Raw genomic sequence first — 19,798 nt, 5'->3', positions numbered from 1 at the left:
GAATTTATTACCTTCATAAAACAACAAATTGACTTATTTTTTTCAACAAACTATACCGAAGAGATTGACAGAGGAATACTTTGAGACTCTTTCAAGGCTTTTATCCGTGGTCAAATTATCTCAAATTCCGTTGGTAAAAGAAAACAAAGATATTTAGATATAGCTTTATTGGTGGATAAAATTAAAGAAATTGATAAGATTTATTCCGTTACTCCTACCAACGAACTTTATAAGAAGAGAGTTGAGCTTCAAATGGAACATAGCTTATTATTATCTTCTTCAATTGAGAATCAATTAATCAAGACCAGGGCTCAATTTTATATTCACAGTGATCGAACTGGTAAATTGTTAGCTAACCAATTAAAAGCTATTTCGACTAGGCGACAAATTATTAAAATTCGTAAACAAGACGGTAATCTGACTACTGATCATAAAGAAATTAATAATACTTTTCAAGATTTTTATAAATCTTTATATCAATCAGAATTTGATGGCGATCTGTCCATGATGGATAATTTTTTTTAACAATTTAAATATTCCCAAACTGACAGATGAAGATCGAAGTGTGTTTGATGCTCCTATTTCTATGGCCGAAGTAGGAGAGGCTATCTCATCAATGAATTCAGGGAAAGCTCCTGGTCCTGATGGTTATATTATAGAATTTTTTAAAACTTTTTCTTCTTTGCTTTCCCCTTGGTTATGTGAAATCTTTAATGATGCATTTATTAAGAGATTACCTCAGTCTTTTTATGAAGCTACTATCTCTCTAATTCTTAAAAAAGATAAAGATCCTACTTTATGTGCATCTTATCGCCCTATATCGCTATTAAATGTAGACTCTAAGATTCTTACAAAAATTTTAATTATTAGGTTAGAAAAAGTATTATCACAGATTATTTCAGAAGACCAAACTGGTTTTATTAGGAATCGGTATTCCTTTTTTAATGTTAGAAAATTGATTAATATAATTTATACTTCTTCACCCACTATCTCAGAATGTGTTATCTCATTAGATGCTGAAAAAACTTTTGATAGAGTTGAATGGACATACTTATTTAATGCCTTGAAAAAATTTAATTTTAATTCTAATTTTATATCATGGATTAAATTATTGCTTCTGTTCTTACAAATAATTATAGATCCTCTTTTTTTCAATTATCTCGTGGTACGAGACAAGGTTGTCCCTTAAGTCCTTTATTATTTAATTTCGCATTAGAACCTTTAGCCATTGCTATTCGTGAATCTCCTAATATTTTTGGTATTACTCGTAATGAAAAGTTATACAAGTTATCACTTTATGCTGATGACTTGTTGTTATATATTACTGATCCTGATAGGTCTATTCCCACTATCCTATCTTTGTTGGTTCAATTTGGTAGTTTTTCTGGTTATAAATTAAATTTGGATAAGAGTGAAATATTTCCTTTAAATGAGCAAACTTTATTGAATGACAGGACACCATTTAAAGTTGTTACTGATAACTTTATTTAGGTATAAAAATTACTAAGAAGTATAAAGATTTATTCAGATTGAATTTTTTACCCATGTTTCATCAAATTCAACAATTTACTACTAGATGGTCTCCTTTATCCTTATCATTAGTTGGTCAGATTAATGCTATTAAAATGATGATTTTACCAAAAATTTTATATTTATTTCAAGCCTTACCAACTTTTATTCCTAAATCTTTCTTCGATAACATTGATTCAAAAATTTCCTCATTTGTGTGGCAAAATAAAAATCCCAGGTTAAGTAAAAGACAGTTACAGAAATCTAAAAAAGATGGTGGTTTAGCTTTACCTAACTTTAGATTTTATTATTGGGCGACTAATATTCGAAACTTAATATATTGGAAACTAGAGTTGGATTCACCATTATGCCCACAGTGGGTAAATTTAGAATGTAATGTTGCACAAGGATATTCTTTATTCTCCATTCTTGGTTCTTCTCTTCCGGTTGATTTAGTTAAACTCAATAAACAGATATCCAATCCTATTGTCAAACACACAATACGAATTTGGTTTCAGTTTCGTAAGTTTTTTACTCTGAAAAACTTTGTTCTTCATAGCCCTATCTTACTTAACTTCTTTTTTAAACCTTCTTTAACAGATCAAGCTTTTAGCATATGGAAAAGGAAAGGTATATGTTTTCGTGATCTCTTTTTTGAAGGTAGTTTGATGTCTTTTGACCAACTTTCCAACAAATTTAATTTACCTAAATCTAATTTTTTTTAGATATTTACAAATTAGAATTTTTTTATATAAAGTTTTACCATCCTTTCCCAATTCAACTTTGATAGATTTTTCAGACATGATTTTTACCCTGAATCCTTGTCAGAAAGGATTAGTGGCTTTTATTTATAATAGGATTATGAAGATACAACCAGAAATATCAGGTAGAATTAAACAAGAGTGGGAAAAAGAACTTCAATATAATATATCAACAGAAAAATGGGAAAAAATTTTACAAATGGTTAATTCTTCTTCTATATGTGCTAAACATGCTTTAATACAATTTAAGGTCGTACATAGAGCTCATATGTCTAAAGATAAGCTTGCTCGATTCTATTCTCATATTAACCCTCAATGTGACAGATGTGACAGATGTCATTCAGATGTGGCCTCATTGACCCATATGTTTTGGTCATGTCCCACTTTACATAACTATTGGAAAGACATATTTGCTACCATTTCCTCAATTTGGAATATTGATTTACAACCTCATTTTATTACTGCAATATTTGGTATACCAAATGAGGATGGTTGTCGACTTTCCCCTTCAATTAGACGAATGATCGCCTTTGTAACATTAATGGCCAGAAGGTCTATATTACAAAAATGGAAAGAAGTAAACCCTCCTACCACATTTCAGTGGTTTTCTCAAACTATCTCTTGTCTGAGTTTAGAAAAAATTAGAAGTACTATTTTCGATTCATCAATTAAATTTGAAGAAACTTGGGGACCGTTCGACACTTTCATATGAATTAATTTGGCCTCTTCCGGACCTTTTCTCTTTTTATTCTTGTTCTGGTATGGATTTCCGGAGTTTTTGACACTATCATACTCATATAAACTGGTATTATTGCCCATGTTAGTTTAGGTTTATTTTTTTTTAATATACTTTTCTTTGTGCATTTTTATTTTTTTTCTTTTGATGACTATTTTTATTCTTTTTCATGTTCAATCAAAATAGGTTTGATTGTTTATTATAAATTTTTTCCTTGGTTGATATTAAATAAGATATTGTTATCCTATTATAAATTTAACTTTAAATCTAATGCATTTATAACCTATTTATATTATGTTATGTTTCCCTTTATATATATGAAATTCAATAAAAAGATTGAAAAAGGAAAAGAAATCTGATGGCAGAGAGAATAAGCTGGTCCTGAATTAATGAGTGTGTATCTTCAAGCTCCTGTACCTCCTTGATGGTAGACTGAGAAGAGGGATTGTCCTGGATGATTGAGATCCTTATTGATAAAGTAGAGGGCCTCAAGAAAATAGCATCACTATTTCAAGGTATCCTCGATGCTGGGAGGCTAGTGCCCATGAAAGAGCTGGCTTAATTTTCAACTTTCTGCAGCTTTTTCCAATCCTCTGCAGAGGCCCTTCCATACCAGACATTGATGCAAGCAGTTTGAATGCTCTCCATAGTACCTCTGTAGAAATTTGTGAGTCTTTGATGACACACCAAGTTGCATCAAATTTATATATAGCTGCTGTGTAGTTTATAATTGCATCAGTATCTTGGGCTCAGGACAGATCTTCAGAGATGTTGGCACACATTGACTTGACACTGCTCACCCCTCAATGATGACTGGTGTGTGTTCCCTTGACTTCTCTTCCTGAAGTCCACAATCTATTCCTTGGTATTACTGATGCTGAGTACAAGGTTGTTGTGACACCAATCAACCAGCTGATCTATCTCACCCCTGTACACCTCCTTGTCATCACTTGAAATTCTGCCAATGATAGTTGTGTAATCGGCAAGTTTATACTTGGTGTTTGAGCTGTGCCAAGCCACACAGTTGAGGGTGCAGAGAAAGTACAGCAGTGGGTTAAGCATGCACCTTGAGGTGCACCAGTGTTGATTGTCAATGAGAAGGAGATGTTACTCCTGATGCATACTGGCTATGGTCTCCCGCTGAGAAAGTCAAGGTTGAGGGGTAATAACTGATCCTGAACCTGGTGGTATGGGTCCAGAGGCCCGTGTACATTCTTCCTGATGGCAGCAGTGAGAGGAGAATATGACCTAGGAGATGAGAGTCCCTGTTGCTGTTTTCCTGTGACAGCACTCCATGTAAATGTGCTCAGAGGGAGGTAGAGGCCCGGTTTTACAAATTGTTGATTAGAACTAAGGGCAAAATTCTGTTGAACGCTGAGCTGTAATCAATAAACAGCAGCTTGATGTGAGTATTGCTATTGTCCAGGTGATCAAAGGCAGAGTATAGAGCTAGTGAGATTGCATCCAATGTAGACCTATTGTGGTTCTTTAAAGATGTGGTTGTACAATTCTGTTTCAATTATTTTTCTCTTGCCTTTTACTGCCGATTTTTGCATTGTTACCTTGGGAGCTTTATTCTGCCAGACATCCCCACTATTCTCCAAACAACTCCCATAATTGTCTCTGCAGTTCTGATCATGAGTTCTTGATCCAAATTACCAACTGTTTCCTTCCCCAAGGATGATATTTGATCTACTAAATGTTTTCAGAATTTTGCTCTTAGCTTACGATTTCCAGTATATGCAGCATTTTTTTTGCTCTATTTATCGTTACATAGATTCTTTATAATTTTTGAACTTAAGTGCTTTGTATTTTCAAACCCTGTAAATTTATGCTTTTTTGAACAGAGGATTTACTGATGAATCTTCTGGGAACGTTAACCCTTATTAAAGGATTTTAATGATGTAAGTTAGTTAAAAGTCTATAATTTAAAGTTTCCTGATTTTTCTCCTCATCAAAAGGGCAATTGGAATCAGCAAGAGATTTAACATAGCATCAACATTGAATAATACTCATTTAAAAATAAAGAACTTTAAATTTCTATTATTTCAAGAAGGTTGATTCTTGGGTACGTACAGCCCATTGATGTCTTTCTGATAATGCTATTTATAAATAAGCCATGGCCTTCAGTCTACTAAAAATTTAAACCTCACTGATTAGCATTAGGACAAGGATAACTTCTCTATTTTACAACACCAGAAAGTACAAAGGTTAGTAGCCTCAGATGAGATGGGTGTGGCTTAGGAAATGAACACAGTAAGGTATTGTTGGTATAACAAAAGATAAATGAAATTATGTTCATGAAAACTGATGATGGATTTTCAAAGCAAAGAATATTTTTCTTTCTGAGATTCTGGAAACAAACTACAATGAACCACAACTTCAAAAACTTAAATATTTACATAGTTATAACACCATCTTATTTTATTCAATTCTATATCAGGGTGGCATGGTAGCATAGCAGTTAGCAGAATGCTATCCGAGCACCAGAAATTTGTGTTCATTTCCGCTGTTGTCATGAGGACTTTGTATGTTCTCACTTTGGCCACGTGAGTTTCCTCTGGATATTCCAGTTTCCTTTCACATTTCAAGGACATATGGGTCAGTACTTTAATTGGTCACTTGGGTATAATTGGGCAATGGGGACTCATTGGGCTGAAAGGGCCTGATACTATGTGGTATTTCTAAAGGGATAGCTGGACAGATAAATAGATAAATAAATAGTGGTATTTAGTTTGAGGAAAATGCAGCTATTGCTGAACGTGATACCTGGGGTGATGCAGTTGGAGTCAAATCTCGCTTCTGTTGGAAGGCTTTCTCCTTTTTCCAAGGCCTTTTTAATTTTTTCTTCTGCCTCCTTTGCTGATCTGCAATCAAAAACAACGTGGAATTATGTTGAAACATGAAAAGGAAATACACTAATTTCTGAGGGAAAGTGTCTATGTAATGATTATAGACACCTGACAAGTTTTTCCATGTGCAAAAAAAAAAATACAGAACGGGAAAGCAGACAAAAAAGTAGGATACTGGGTTTAGCATGCATCCATCATATTCAAATATATCAAAAATAATCCCTAATCTCCATCCTCTAGGACCTTCTAACTTTGTTCTGAGCAGCCGTTTCCAACTTAAATCTCTTTTGCTCATTGGTCCATGCAAGGGAGCTTGTTTCCATCATTACAAACAAGAGAAAATCTGCCGATGTTGGAAATCCAAGCAACACACACAAACTGCTGGAGGAACTCAGCAAGCCAGGCAGTACCTATGGAAAAAGAGTACAGTCAATATTTTGGCCTGAGACCCTTCGGCAGGAATGGAGAAAAAAACTGAGTAGATTTAAAAGGTGGGGGGGGGGGGAGAGAGAAACACAAGGTGATAGGTGAAACCTGAAGTGGAAGGAATGAAGTAAAAAGCTGGAAAATTGGTGAAGAAGGAGACAGTCTGATAAAAGAGGACAGAAGGACATGGAAGAAAGAAAAGGGGGGGGAGCAGCAGAAGGGGCGGGCAAGGAGATAAGCTGAAAGGGTGAGAGAGGGAAAAGGGGATGGGGGGGGGTACATTGCTGTAAGTTCAAGAATTCAGTGTTCATGCCATCAGCTTGGAGTCTACCCAGACAAAATATAAGGTGTTGTTCCTCGAACCCAAGTGTGGCCTCATCTCAGCAGGGGAGGAGACCATGGACAATGTTACGAAGGATGAACAGCTCTGATGGGCAGAAGGATACAGAGTTGCCCATGTTCCCATCCCCCCTGGGAGAATCACAAACTGCTACTGTTATCACACTGCTAATGAAAGAGAAAGAGAGACAAAGGGAAAACATACTTGGACTGGAACATCTGCTACTGATAAGAGAGGAGAGAGAGACTTGTTGACCCACCATATTATGACTCCTGAAAGACTTATGGCTCCGGAGAGGGCTGTTTACTTGGGACCATTCTGTTCATTAAAATTCCTCAGTGGACAGCCGGAGTGGCTGGTTTGATGGACTAAGCCATTCAAAACTGATCGACACCTGAGACCCCGTGAGTGGGGATAAAAGTGAGGTCTGGGGAGACACCCCTCAGACACACCAGGAGACACACTATTGAGCACTGCTTGAGTGTTGGAACCCATGAGAAGGTGTGGGGCATCGGGGACTGAATAAAGGATCGGTCAGTTTAACTCACAGTGTTATAGCAGGGCTGGTGGGGGCTTGTGTGTGTGTGTCCACCCTTGCCTGGGTGACGAGTCCACCACAGGAGAATGGTCCAGCTGAAGGACAGAGGGGTCATACCTGAATGGCCACAACACATCGACGGATCAAGAACGTAAAGGAAGGTTTGCCTGACTGTAGCTGTCACTGTTTGCTCGCTCTCTCTCTACCGATTAAAACACAAGAACCAACAACTACCTCAGCATGTATGAACTGAACTGAACTTTATATTCACATATGACAATTCATTATCTCCTAGATGTCGATAGAGCTTGTTTATTATTGATTATTATTATATCCACACTTTTAGGTTTAGTATTGCTAACATGTATTATCTATATATTTGCATTGTTGATATTGATTTGTATATTTTACTAATAAACATGGTTTGAAAATAGTACCACCAGACTCTAACGGATTCTTCTATCTTTGCTGGTAAGACACCCAGTTACAGGGTACGTAACAACAGACATATCGGAATGGGAACTGAAGTGGAATTAAAGTGAATGGCCACTGGAGATCCTGCTTTTTCTGGTGGACAGAGCACAGGTGCTTGGTGAAGTGGTCTCCCTATCTATATTGGGTCTCACTGATACACCGTGAGCACTGGACACAGTATATGACCCCGACAGACTGAAAGGTGAAGTTTTTGGGGTCCTGAATGGTAGGGGCAGGTGTAACACTTGTTCCACTTGAAAGGATAAATGCCAGGAGGGAGATCAGTGGGGAGGGATAAATGGACAAGGGAGCCATGAGGAAGTGATCCTGCAGAAACCGGGGGGGGGGGGAGGGTGCACGGTGTGGAGAAGATGTGGAAGCTGTGGAGAATTATGTGCTGGAAGTGGATGCTGGTGTGGTTGTAGGTGAGGACAAGAGGAACCCTATCCCTGGCAGAGTGGTGGGAGGATGAGGCAAGAGCAGGTGTGCGTGAAAAGGAAGAGATGTAGTTGAGGACAACGTTGATGGTGGAGGAAAGGAAAGTACTTTTTTTGAAGAAGGAAATCCCCTTCCTTCTGGAATGAAAAGCCTCATCCTGAGAGCAGATGCCATGGAGACGGAGGAACAGAGAGAAGGGGATGGTGTTTTTACAAATAACACAGTGGAAGGAGGTATAGTCCAGGTAGCTCTGAGAGTCTGTGGGTCTGTAATATATCAGTAGACAAGTTGTCTCCAGAGATAGAGACAGAGTGAGAAAGGGGAGGGAGGTGTTGGAAATGGACGAGGTAAATTTGAGGGCAGGGTGGAAGTTGGAGGAAAAGTGGATGAAGTCGACAAGTTCAGCATGGGTATAGGAAGCAGCACCAATGCTGTTGTCGATGTAACGTAGAAAAATTGCGAGATTGTCAACAGCATAGGCTTGGATAATTGACTGTTCCACATAGCCAACAAACAGGCAGGCATAGTTGGGACCAATGCGAGTGCCCATGGCTACATCTTTTGTTTGAAGGAGGCAGGAAGAGCCAAAGGAGAAATTATTCAGAGTGAAAACAAGTTCCACTAGACAGAGGGGTTGGGTTTGGTGTCCAGAAAGAAACAGAGAGCTTGGAGGCCTTGCTGGTGGGCGATAGAAGTGTACAAGGACCTGTCATCCACTGTAAAAGTAAGGTGATGGGGGCCAGGGAACCTGAAATCATTGAAAGATCCAGAACATGTGAAGTGTCATGGATGTAGGTAGGAAGGGACTGAAGAAGGGGAGAGAAAACCGAGTCAAGGCAAGCAGATAGAAGTTCAGTGGGGTAGGAACGAGCTAAAACAATGGGTCAACCTGGGCAGGCGAGTCTGTGGACCCGTGGGTAGAAGGTATAAACAGGTGGTGCGCAATGCGGCAACTATGAGGTTGGTGGCAGTGTATGGGAGATCCTCAGAGTCATAAGGTTGAAGATGGTGTGGGAGACGATGGCCTGGTGTTCCTTAGTGGGGTCCTGTTCGAGAACTAAGTAAGAGGAGGTGTCTAAGTTGGTGCTGGGCCTCAGCTGGCCCTCCCCCTTCAGGTTTCACCTATCACCTTGTGTTTCTCTCTCCCCTCCCCCTACCTTTGAAACCAACTTCTCAGCTTTTCTCTAGACTTGCCAAAGGGTCATGGCCTGAAACGTCGACTGTACTCTCTTCCATGGATGCTGCCTGGACTGCTGAGTTCCACCAGCATTTTGTGTGTTGCTTGTTTCAATCACGTACAGTTATTAATGCAAGGTCACGAACCCAAACAATGACCTCTCCCCCTGCACTCATTGTTCTTGACTTTGAGCATTTCCAACCCTGTTTAATTTCAAAAAAATAGTTTCTGCAAGTTTTAACAATTTCACATTATTTTTTCCCACTTCCCCTGTCCCTAAGACTCTTCAGTTTGACAAATGCTGTTTATTTTTGCAAACATTTCAAAAAGTTGTGAAAGAAATTCAAAGGATGCGAAATGGAACACTCACATAACTTTAAGACTTCACAACATTCCTGCTATTCCCTGCATCCCAACATTCCATAAACCTCTTCTCAATACTTATTTACCACATCTTTCATCTTTTCAACGTTATATCACAAACCCTGATCACACCCTCATTACATCTGACAACTCGTTTCAATCATTTAGAAAGTAAACAAGATACTTTATTAATAGATACATTGAGTACAAAACACGTTTAGCCCCAGCTGTTGCAGTATATCTAATTCTGAGCAAGCAGCACATTTATAAACATGTTCTTTCCAACACAGTTTTTAAGAACATTTCAAGGATCAAGTTGTGTGGATAAAATGTGAAAGATGAGATTGTTCTCCTTAGAATATGATTGAAATCTAGTGAAAATAAAAATGTTTCCCAGTCGTTAATAAAGGGACAAGACAGCTTTTTTACTATTAGCAATAGCATTAGAATGTGATTGGGTAAAATGGCTTATTATATTTTGGAATACAATGGCAAGATGGCACCAGCAACCAACTGTTGCAGACAGTTCATGAAACTACAACTTCACATCCTTTGAAATATATTTCTGTTACGGATTCAAGCAACAAATAACAAATAACACGTTTATTAAAAACTGAAAACAAACCCCCCCAAAAGTGAACAAACCACTCACGTAACCAGAAATCAGCTGCTGTGCAGCAGCTTAAACAGTTCTTAAAGCAATGAAGCTTAAACAGTTCTTAAAGCGATGTTGCAAAAACAGTTCTTCAAAGTAGTATAGCTAAAGTTCAAAATGCTCACAGTCCATTTAAGGGAGAGACTTTTAAAAGACGATTTAAATTCTCTTTCACGTCCTGTTGCTTCGGTTCCCAAATCGAACTTTTCCCACAAAGAATTTACGTAGACTGACAAAAGGAATGGCTTAAAGGCACTGACCTTTCCTTTACAGAACTGTTCCCAATCCTTTCTGCTATTTCACAGGGATTAACACGAGAACAGTCAATGAATTCCTTCCGAATGAGGATCAAACAAGGTCGAACCTGCTTCACCGTCGAAATCGATTTCCCTCGATCTTTTAACTCCCGAACTCCGATCTTCACTCTCCACTGATTCTCAACTAGCAGTATTATACAGAAACTGCTGGCAATGACCTTTTAAACTTTAGGCATTAGATAAAACTTCATCTTTCAATTAAACTGCGTCATAACATTAAATCACGCAGTGGCATGAAGTCAACATGGCAAATCCAGCCACGAACTGCCCCTCCTCACAGGGAGGGGTTCTCCTTTTATACCGTTAAAAAAACCTGTCACATGACCTCTACTGGCGGGAAAATGACATCACTCCACCATCACAAGACCATTACCTCAAGTTCAGTATAGCTTCAACCCCAGTCACCTGACAAGGGTACGTAACACTTCTACTAATTAGTGTGCAAGCGAAGCCTGTAATTTACATTTTGATAAGGTTTTGAAGGCTCAGCTCAGATGGACCAGCCATGTGATCCGCATGGATGAGTCCAGAATGTCGCGTCAGTTGATCTACAGAGAACTGGAGCAGGGCAACCGTGGAAGAGGTAGAAGGACAACCTCAGGTCAAACCTTAAGTGGGCCAAACTCCAGCCCCCTGATCTTGAACACACTGCTGCTGATTGGTCCAAGTGGCGCAATCTATGCTCCAAGGCAGCAAACAACTTCCAAGCAAACCGACGCATGCAGCGCCTCAAGGCGAGTCAAGAAAGACACAGGAAGGCGTCCGCATCTGCAACCATATCTGTGCTTCGGACTTCGGCCTCAGAAGTCATATGAGTGCCCACAGACGTTGACTGCGTAACACATTTGTCTTCCTCAGACTTCGAGAGAGAACTACTAATGTGTTTTTGGTCTGAGTGATCGGGCAATTTTGTCATCTCTGAGGGAATTTGGCATAGTTGAAAACACAGTGTGCAGCCTAATAGTGGACAATGAACCTATGATTGGCTCCAATTCTCAATCAACTCACCAACTAAAGTATCGAGCAAGATTGAAATCAACGAGGATGAGAGTGGACAGTGATCGAGTGTTCAACATCATCTGTCTGCATTTGACCTATCTCCCTCTCCACTGCCAGAGGAAGGTGCAGGAGCCTTTGGTCTTGGATAAAGTTTGATCAGTCCAGTTTATGGATAAGACTCATTTTAAAAGCACTCTGCAGTTTATGTTAAGTGTTTCTGGTTACTTCTTGTTTATTATTAATTTGTGGAATTTTGACTAGGGCAGACTGGCTCTGCGACCTATGGTCAATTAATGACACAGCGCTAAACTGAAATGAATTGACCATTCCTAAACCATCTCAAGGACTCTGCGGTTTAACGTTTAACATTCTGTGTACTATTCACTTGTATTTTTTGCCATTTGGCTGTTTCATATTTTCTTTGAAAGGATTCCATGGCACTTTTTTGTTCATGGCTATCCGAGGGAAGACGAATCTCAGGGTTGTATACTCCATACAAACTTTGATAATAAATGCACGTTGAATCTTAATAAGGCAAAAGATACAGATTCAGAGTAGCTTTCAAAAGAAGATTAGATACCAGAATCAGGTTTAATATCATTGATACACATCTTTAAAATTACTGTTTTGTAGCACCAGAGTGCAAAGCATAAAAATTACTCAAAGTTACAAGAGCAAATGAATAGTGTTAAAGAGAAGGGCTCACGGGTTCATCCACCATTCAGAAATAGATGGAGAGAGTGAGAAGAAACTGTTCTTGGGTATACATCCTATACCTCCTCCCTGATGGGAATAATGCAAAGAGGGCTTGTCCCAGATGGTGAGAATCGTCAATGATGAATGCTGACTTCTTGAGGTACTGCCTCCCGAAGGAGGTCTTCAATGGCTGGTGGGTCATGCCTGTGATAGTGCTGACTGAGTCTACAATCCCCTACGGGCTCTTGTGATGCTGATCATTGGAAACCCCATACCAGGTAGTGATGCAACTGGTCAAAATACTCTCCACATAGATTTGCAGAAATCCATAATATATTTTTGCAAGAGACTTTTTTGACATACCAAATTTCCTCAAGCTCCTAATGAAGAGGGAGCCACCTTCTTAATGACTGCATCAATGTGCTAAGCCCAAGATAGATCCATTGAGAGGTTGATATCCAGGGACTTAAAGCTGTTCACCCTTTCCACTGCTGACTTATTAAAGATTGGTGTGTGTTCTCTTTACTTCCCTGCCTGAAATTCATAATTATTCCTTGGTCTTGCTGATATTGAGTACACAGTTGTTGCTGCAATACTAGTCAACCTGTGATTCTTCCTCACTCCTATATACCTCCTCATTGCTCTCTGAGATTCTGCCAAGAACAAATATGACAGAGGGAATTAATAGATGGCGTTTGAGCTGTGCTGAGCCACATAATCACAAGTGTACGAAGAGTAAAGCAGTGCGCAAAGCACATCCTTGAGGTGTGCTTGAGTCGATTGTCAGCGAAGAAGAGACATGATTTTCAACCCACACTGAAAGAAAGACCATGGAATAGGATTAAATGGAATGTACTTCCAATAGGCCAGCATGGCCTAAATATGGGTGCCTCCTGTGGATTCTGAATTTAAGTTTTATTTACAAAAAAGTAACATAACACTCAAAAGCTCTATCCACATCATACCTTGACACTTGTATGTTATCAACCATGCTTTCTCATTTACAGTAAAATGTTTTGTTTCATGTTGGAGATGTAACATGACAAGCTCCCCAGCTTGAAGTATTCTCTGCTACTCAACACATCAGTCAGAAAATGATGGGATTCAAAATTATGGCAGAAGGTATTTAATGCAGACAAGTGTGAAGTGGTGCACTTTGCTGGCACCAACCAGGATAGGTCTTACACAGTGAACTGTAGGGCACTGAGAAGTGTGGTAAAACAAAGGCAACTGGGAATACAGTCCCATAATTCATTGAAAGCGGTGTAACTGGTAGATGAGGTAATAAAGAAACCTTTTGGCAAAATGGTTTACCTGGTTTTCTGTATTACAACTACTTTGTCACAATTACTTGGTTTTCTGTATAAGTACTGTACTCATAAAATGTGGTCACACAATAGACAAACACAATCTGCCTAAACTAATAACACACCAGCAATTGTAATTTTCATGTCTTTTCTGAACACATTGTTTAATCATTCACAGTGCAGGCTGTCAAAAGTATATGAAACTCAGTTATTTAATAACTGGTGGAACCTCCTTTTGCAGCAATAACCTCCACCAAATGTTTCCTGCAGCTGCTGATCAGAATTGCACAATTGTAAGGTGGAATTTTAGACCATTCTTCCACACAAAACTGTTCCAGTTCTTCAATATTTCTGGGATACCTTGCATGAACAGCTCTCTTCAGGTCATGCTGAGAATGTGAAGAGGGTAAGGGGTACGTGTAGAAGGGGTGGGCGAGGGGTAAGTGTAGCAAAATATGTAGACAGGATCAGGGAAAGGATACGTCATTGGGGAAGTGCAGTAGAACTGGGAAGAGGTAGCTAAAATAAGATTCCAGACAGCATGTGGCAACCACAAAGAAGAGGGACCTTGCGACCACAAGACAATGTGTTCGGCAAAGTATTTTGAGCTATATACCTATTTCGAGTGTTTTGCTTGCGTCCATACCTATTCCAAGTATTATGCTTGCGTCTATGCTTATTCCGAGTATTTTGCGTGCTTAGCTATGCAATTACCAATCAATTGATGAATTTGAATCAGTAACCATATTTGCGAATGTTGTACCCAGCTTTTGGGTATAAGTATGACCTTGGTAAACTGACAAATTGGGAGCTGGCTACCTTATGCCCGAAGTGCGTGGGGCTGCGAACTCCTCTCTGAATAAAAACCGTTACAGAGGTAATTTCATGTCTCTGGTGTTTTTCCTCAACTGAGCAGGTTAATAATTTCAGGTTGACAATGCCACAACATCTTAATTAGGTTAGATCTGGACTTTGACTTTAGAATTCCAAAACACAAATTTTCTTCTTTTTAAACCATTCTATTGTTGATTTACTCTTGTGTTTTGGATCATTGTCTTGTTGCAGCATTAAACTTTTACTAAGCTTCAAGTGACAGACCACTACCCTAACATTCTCCTGTAAAATGTCTTATTACAATTTTGAATTCATTGTTCCCCAACTGCAAGCTGTCCAGGCATTGAGGCAGCAAAGCAGCTCCAAACCACAATGCTCCTTCCACCGTGCTTCACAGTTGGGAAGAGGTTTTAATGTTGGTGTGCAATGCCCTTTTTCCTCCAAACATAGTGGTGCGCATTTGTCAAAAAGTTTAATTTTGCCTTATCTGTCCACAGAACTCTCCCCCAGAAATGTTGTGGAACATCCAGGTGGTCTTTTGCAAACTTCAGACATGCAGCAATGCTTTTTTTGAGTGCAATGGTTTCCTCTGTGGTGTCATTCCAGTAACACCATTCTTGATCAGTGTTTTTCTTATAGTGCACATATGAACAAAGACTTTAGCAAGTTCTAGATGTTTCTGCAGGTCTTTTGCTGTTACCTTTGGGTTCGTTTTCACTTTCTTCAGCATTGCACATTGTGCCCTTGGTGTGATCTTTGCAGCATGTCTGCTCTTAGGGAGAGTAGCAATACTGAATTTCTTCCTTTTGTAGGCAATTTCTCTCACTGTGGACTGATGAACACTCAGGTTTTTAAAAATGCTTTTGTACCCTTTTCCAGCTTCATGCATCTCTACAATTTTTCTTCTGAGGTGTTCTGAAAGTTGTTTTCATTGAGGCATGGTGCACATAAACAAATCTCTCTTGAGAAGAGCAGGCCCTGTCAGTAACCCTATTTACCCATCTTTTTTTAAAGGGCAGGACACCTCTACAAATCACACCTCCAATCTCATCTCATTGCTTGGAACACCTGTCTCCAAATAGGTTTTATAAGAAGGCATTACCCCAGAGGTTCACATACTTCTTCGAACCGAGACTGTGATTGCTCAAATGGTGTACTCAGTATTGACAAGTACAATTCAATAGTTCAATTGTTCCATTTAATATCAAAGAAATGTGTACAATATATATCCCAAAATACTTTTTCTTCAGACATCCATGGAAACTGAAGAGTGCCCCAAAGAATGAATGGCAGTTAAAACATTAGAACCCCAAAGGCCCACCCCCTGGTTCACTGCATTAATTACGCATAAAATGTGATCTGATCTTCATCTAAGTCACAATAATAGACAAACACAAATCTGCCTAAACTAATAACACAATCTATTGTACCTTTCATGTCTTTATTGAACACATTCTGGCAACAGCAGTAAAACAAGCCCCTTACCTCTCTACTAGCCATCCACATACACAAAGAAACAGTACTCTATCCCTAGGATAGCTAAGGCCAGGCCTCCAGCGGTCTCACTGATTTGCAGACATTGGACGTTTAACTTTCCTAGCGGAGTTGAAGACTCAAAAACACAGGCATTAGTCATCAGGCCTCGATTTCCGGTGTTCTGATTGGCCTTCAAACTTTGATCTTCAGTATCAACCTCAGGACTTACACACAAGGACCAATGTGGACCCAGGATGAGGAACCAAATATAAAGCTTCAAATGCCTGTCTCACTGACTCATGTACCACATGGATCTCTTATTTTCAGAATCTGCCAATTACTTGATGACCTGGGTGTGGGGGGGGGGGGGGGGGGTGCCACCAACCCTCATCTTCATTGATTGCCGGACCCAACATCCAACCACAAATGTCCTTTGTCCTACCTTCATGTCACTGGTCTCCAAATGGAAGTGCAGGCCTAGACTCTGGACATCATTTAACTCCACCATATCCCTGTCCCTAAATCCCCCCTCTGTCCCCCACAAGCATCTCTACAAACCTAAAAAACAATGAAATCTGAGGTTAAGATGGGAACTGCTGACAATTCTACAAACAGAGCAGGTGAAAGCTGACTTAACTAGGCAGTTTACAAAGAAGTCTTCTCTTTTTATTGTTGACTCTGGGCCCTTGTCTTTTTTTGCTCCTGATTACCATGATTCCCAAGAATTAGTAGGGATGTTGTGTTTTTTTTTGCCCCCTTGTGGAGCCTTTGAGCACAATTTTGGACTGTTTCCTTTGTCCACCGGGCAATCTGTTACTGGAGCACCGTTCAGAACAGAGTAGTTCTTCAGAGTCTGGTGTCACTTGCAGAAAAGAAAGCCTGGCAAACGTAACAGAGTATGCAACTAGGCACTCATTACTGGAGGTATTGATCTCAGAAACAAGACTGACATCAGGTCAGTGGCCATTCAAAGATTTTGAAGAATTTCAAGAAACAGAGTTGGTGGTATTTTTCCCAGTGTCTCTGAAACTGTCTGTAGGTAGTCCAGGTCTCGAGCACAGAGGAGGGCAGAGACCATTGCTGCATGGTAGACCATTAATTTATGTCATATCCAAGATTTTCATCTTCAAAAGGCTGTGCTGGTGCATTTAAGGCAGTTCAATATCATTTATCTGCCTTCACCAAGAAATTGCTCCCAATATATACAAAATAGTCCACATATTCCATGGTCTAATCATTAATTTTTATTACTGGAGAGCAACATAGTGCAGTTCGGCAAGTTGATACACATTTACATTAAAAACTGCTCTTCGGCCTCCCAAAGCTGACCAGTATCCTTCTATACTAATCCCATTTTCTAGTCTTCAATGCCTACAACAAATGTTTCTGTAGATAATCACTAGACACTGTTCTCTGCTTTTGCCAACCCTCTCAGGCCATTTCCCATTCCAAGCACCTCCAGGTACAACACATTCTCCTCCGATTTCCCCCTTAATTTCTTAATCTTCATCTGAAACCCACGATATCTGGATTCAGACATCTCTGCTATAGGATGAAAATATTGAGTGCAAGGTCCATGATCTTGTGTGTTTCAGTGCAAGTTTTGAGACTGGAGTTCTGCCTTTTGAGCATGGGTAAACATAGCAACATCATTCTGGAATGTAGTTGCCAGACATTAAATAGCTTGCTACTAATTCTCAATATTAGCTGTACTCCCACAGGAAGTTTGCTTCAGGTGAAATGCAACATTCAGGAAGAAACAATTAAGGAAAGCTTTGATAACACTTGACAACATGAATAGTGGCTTGCATGGCATCAAAGAACAAGAATAAAATGGTACTGAGCTTCTGTGGGCAGCCAAATTTGAAGAGGATATTTGTCAGGAACTCACATTTGATGGAACCAATGACTTTCATGGAGTTATGTAGGTCACTCACAGTGACCAGTGCTATTCCCTTTTTTCTGGAGTTGTTACACAGTGAAGAACATGCTCAATGTACCTCTGAATGAACAAACTTCAAACTTTGTAACAGACATTCACACTTACAGTGACAATCTTCTGATCCATTACCATCTGACCAATATTCTCTATATTAGGATCTAGGATTCTACGCATTAAATGCGAATAAATCCACTTGATCACACCTGGCAAAAAGCAAAATCCAAACCTGACCTTGGTATACAATGGTCCATTTAACTTAATGTATGCTTTGATGAAATGGTCAGCATTTGCTGTCCATTTGCTATATATCTTCCAAGACATAACATTGATCCACCTTCTTAAGCCACTGCATTTCAAGACAGTTTAAAGATACAGGTCGAGTACTCCCAAACACTTGGGGACAAAGTGTTTTATATTTTGGATTTTGGAATATATCATGAATGGGACCGCTATCATTTGCAACTCTGAATTTCTGTGCTACCAGTAAACAGTCCTCGTCTTATACTTGTTCATCACACATACGTACTTAACAATAAAAACTACTACTTTACTTAATACAGGTGTCCCTCGTTTTTCGAACATTCGTCTTCCGACACCTCGCTGTTACAAAAGACCTACATTAGTTACCTGTTTTCACTAACAGAAGGTGTCTTCATTGTTACAATAAAAGGCAGTGTGCGCCAAGCAGCCAAGCTCCTCCCCTGGAACTGCATTCTAGCCAGCATTGTTTAAACACGTGCCTGTGAGCATCTGTGCTTTATGTCGATTTATTTTGTGCATCCGTCAGCAAGATGAATTCTAAAGTATCTGAAAAGCCTAAAAGAGCGTGAAAGGGTGTTACACTTAGCGTAAAACTAGACCTAATACTGCGCTTCGATCATGGTGAACGAAGTAAGGACATAGTAAGTTTGGCTAAGGGTTTGTGGAAGTTGACGAAGATGATGTTGAAGTGGTTTTGGCATCCCATGACCAAGAACTGTCAGATGAAGAGGAAACAATTGAAACCGAACACAGTAGCGAATGGCCTGAAAGTGAAGTCGTCCAGGGACTGAACGTGAAGCAATTGAGTGAGATTTTTGCACCAATTGACAATGCTACAACGATTGCAGAAAAGTATGACTTCAATTTTGAAAGGGTACGTAGGTTTAGGGCACATTTGCAGGATGGTTTGAGTGTTTATAAAGAACTGTATGATAGAAAAATGAGCGAGGCTCAGCAGTCAAGCATACTGTTGTTTTTCAAGCCTTCCACATCAGCCTCAGCAGACGATGAACATTGACCTTCGACATCGAGGCAGGCAGACATAGAAGGTGACCTGCCTGCCCTGATGGAAACAGACGACGATGAGATGACACCCCAGTCTCCCACCACCCCAACCTCCAACAACTCAGCCTAACACACCATCAGTGTGCTCGCAGTCTTCCCCATTCCAGTAAGTGAAACTACACTGTACATACATTATTTCTACTTTATATAGTCTGTGTATTTTTGTGTGTTATTTGGTACGAATTGGCAGCTTCATAGCTTAAAGGTTACTGGAAAGAGTGCTTCTGGCGAGAGTGCTTGTGCTGAGTGTTTTTGCCGCGAGTGCTGCCGAGAGCACTTGTGTGAGATTTTCGCTGCAGTGGACAGTGATGCAACGATTGCAGAAAAGTATTCCTACTTTATATAGGCTGTGTATTTATCAGATCATTCCTGCTTTTACTATATATTACTATTATTTTCGGTTTTGTGTGTTAGTTGGCATGATTTGGTAGGTTATTTTTTGGGTCTGCGAATGCTCTTAAATTTTTCCCCATATAAATAAATGGTAATTGCTTCTTCACTTTACGACATTCTGGCTTACGAACCGTTTCATAGGAACGCTCTACCTTCGAATAGCGGGGGAAACATGTATAATGAAATATAATCTATGCAGGGTAACAAAAGTAGTATTGCAGTATTGGGAGAATACCTGA

At 39.5% G+C, this 19,798-nt stretch overlaps 1 protein-coding gene across 4 annotated transcripts in view; it reads right to left on the bottom strand.

Moving 5' to 3' along the window:
- xrn1 (5'-3' exoribonuclease 1) overlaps positions 1 to 19,798 on the bottom strand; it is a 144,809-nt gene that overhangs the window by 110,975 nt on the left and 14,036 nt on the right. For all 4 annotated transcript variants that reach the window (XR_009516465.1, XM_059993792.1, XM_059993785.1 and 1 more), the window contains exon 3: positions 5,776 to 5,873. Coding sequence is in view for 3 of the 4 variants with exons in the window: in XM_059993792.1 (XP_059849775.1) it covers positions 5,776 to 5,873 (98 nt within the window). In the remaining variant the exon portion in view is untranslated. The remainder of the gene's footprint in view (positions 1 to 5,775; positions 5,874 to 19,798) is intronic.

The sequence above is a fragment of the Hypanus sabinus genome, chromosome 2 (assembly GCF_030144855.1).
Source record: "Hypanus sabinus isolate sHypSab1 chromosome 2, sHypSab1.hap1, whole genome shotgun sequence".
NCBI lineage: Eukaryota > Metazoa > Chordata > Chondrichthyes > Myliobatiformes > Dasyatidae > Hypanus > Hypanus sabinus.
This window is presented reverse-complemented; position numbering and strand designations above follow the sequence as displayed.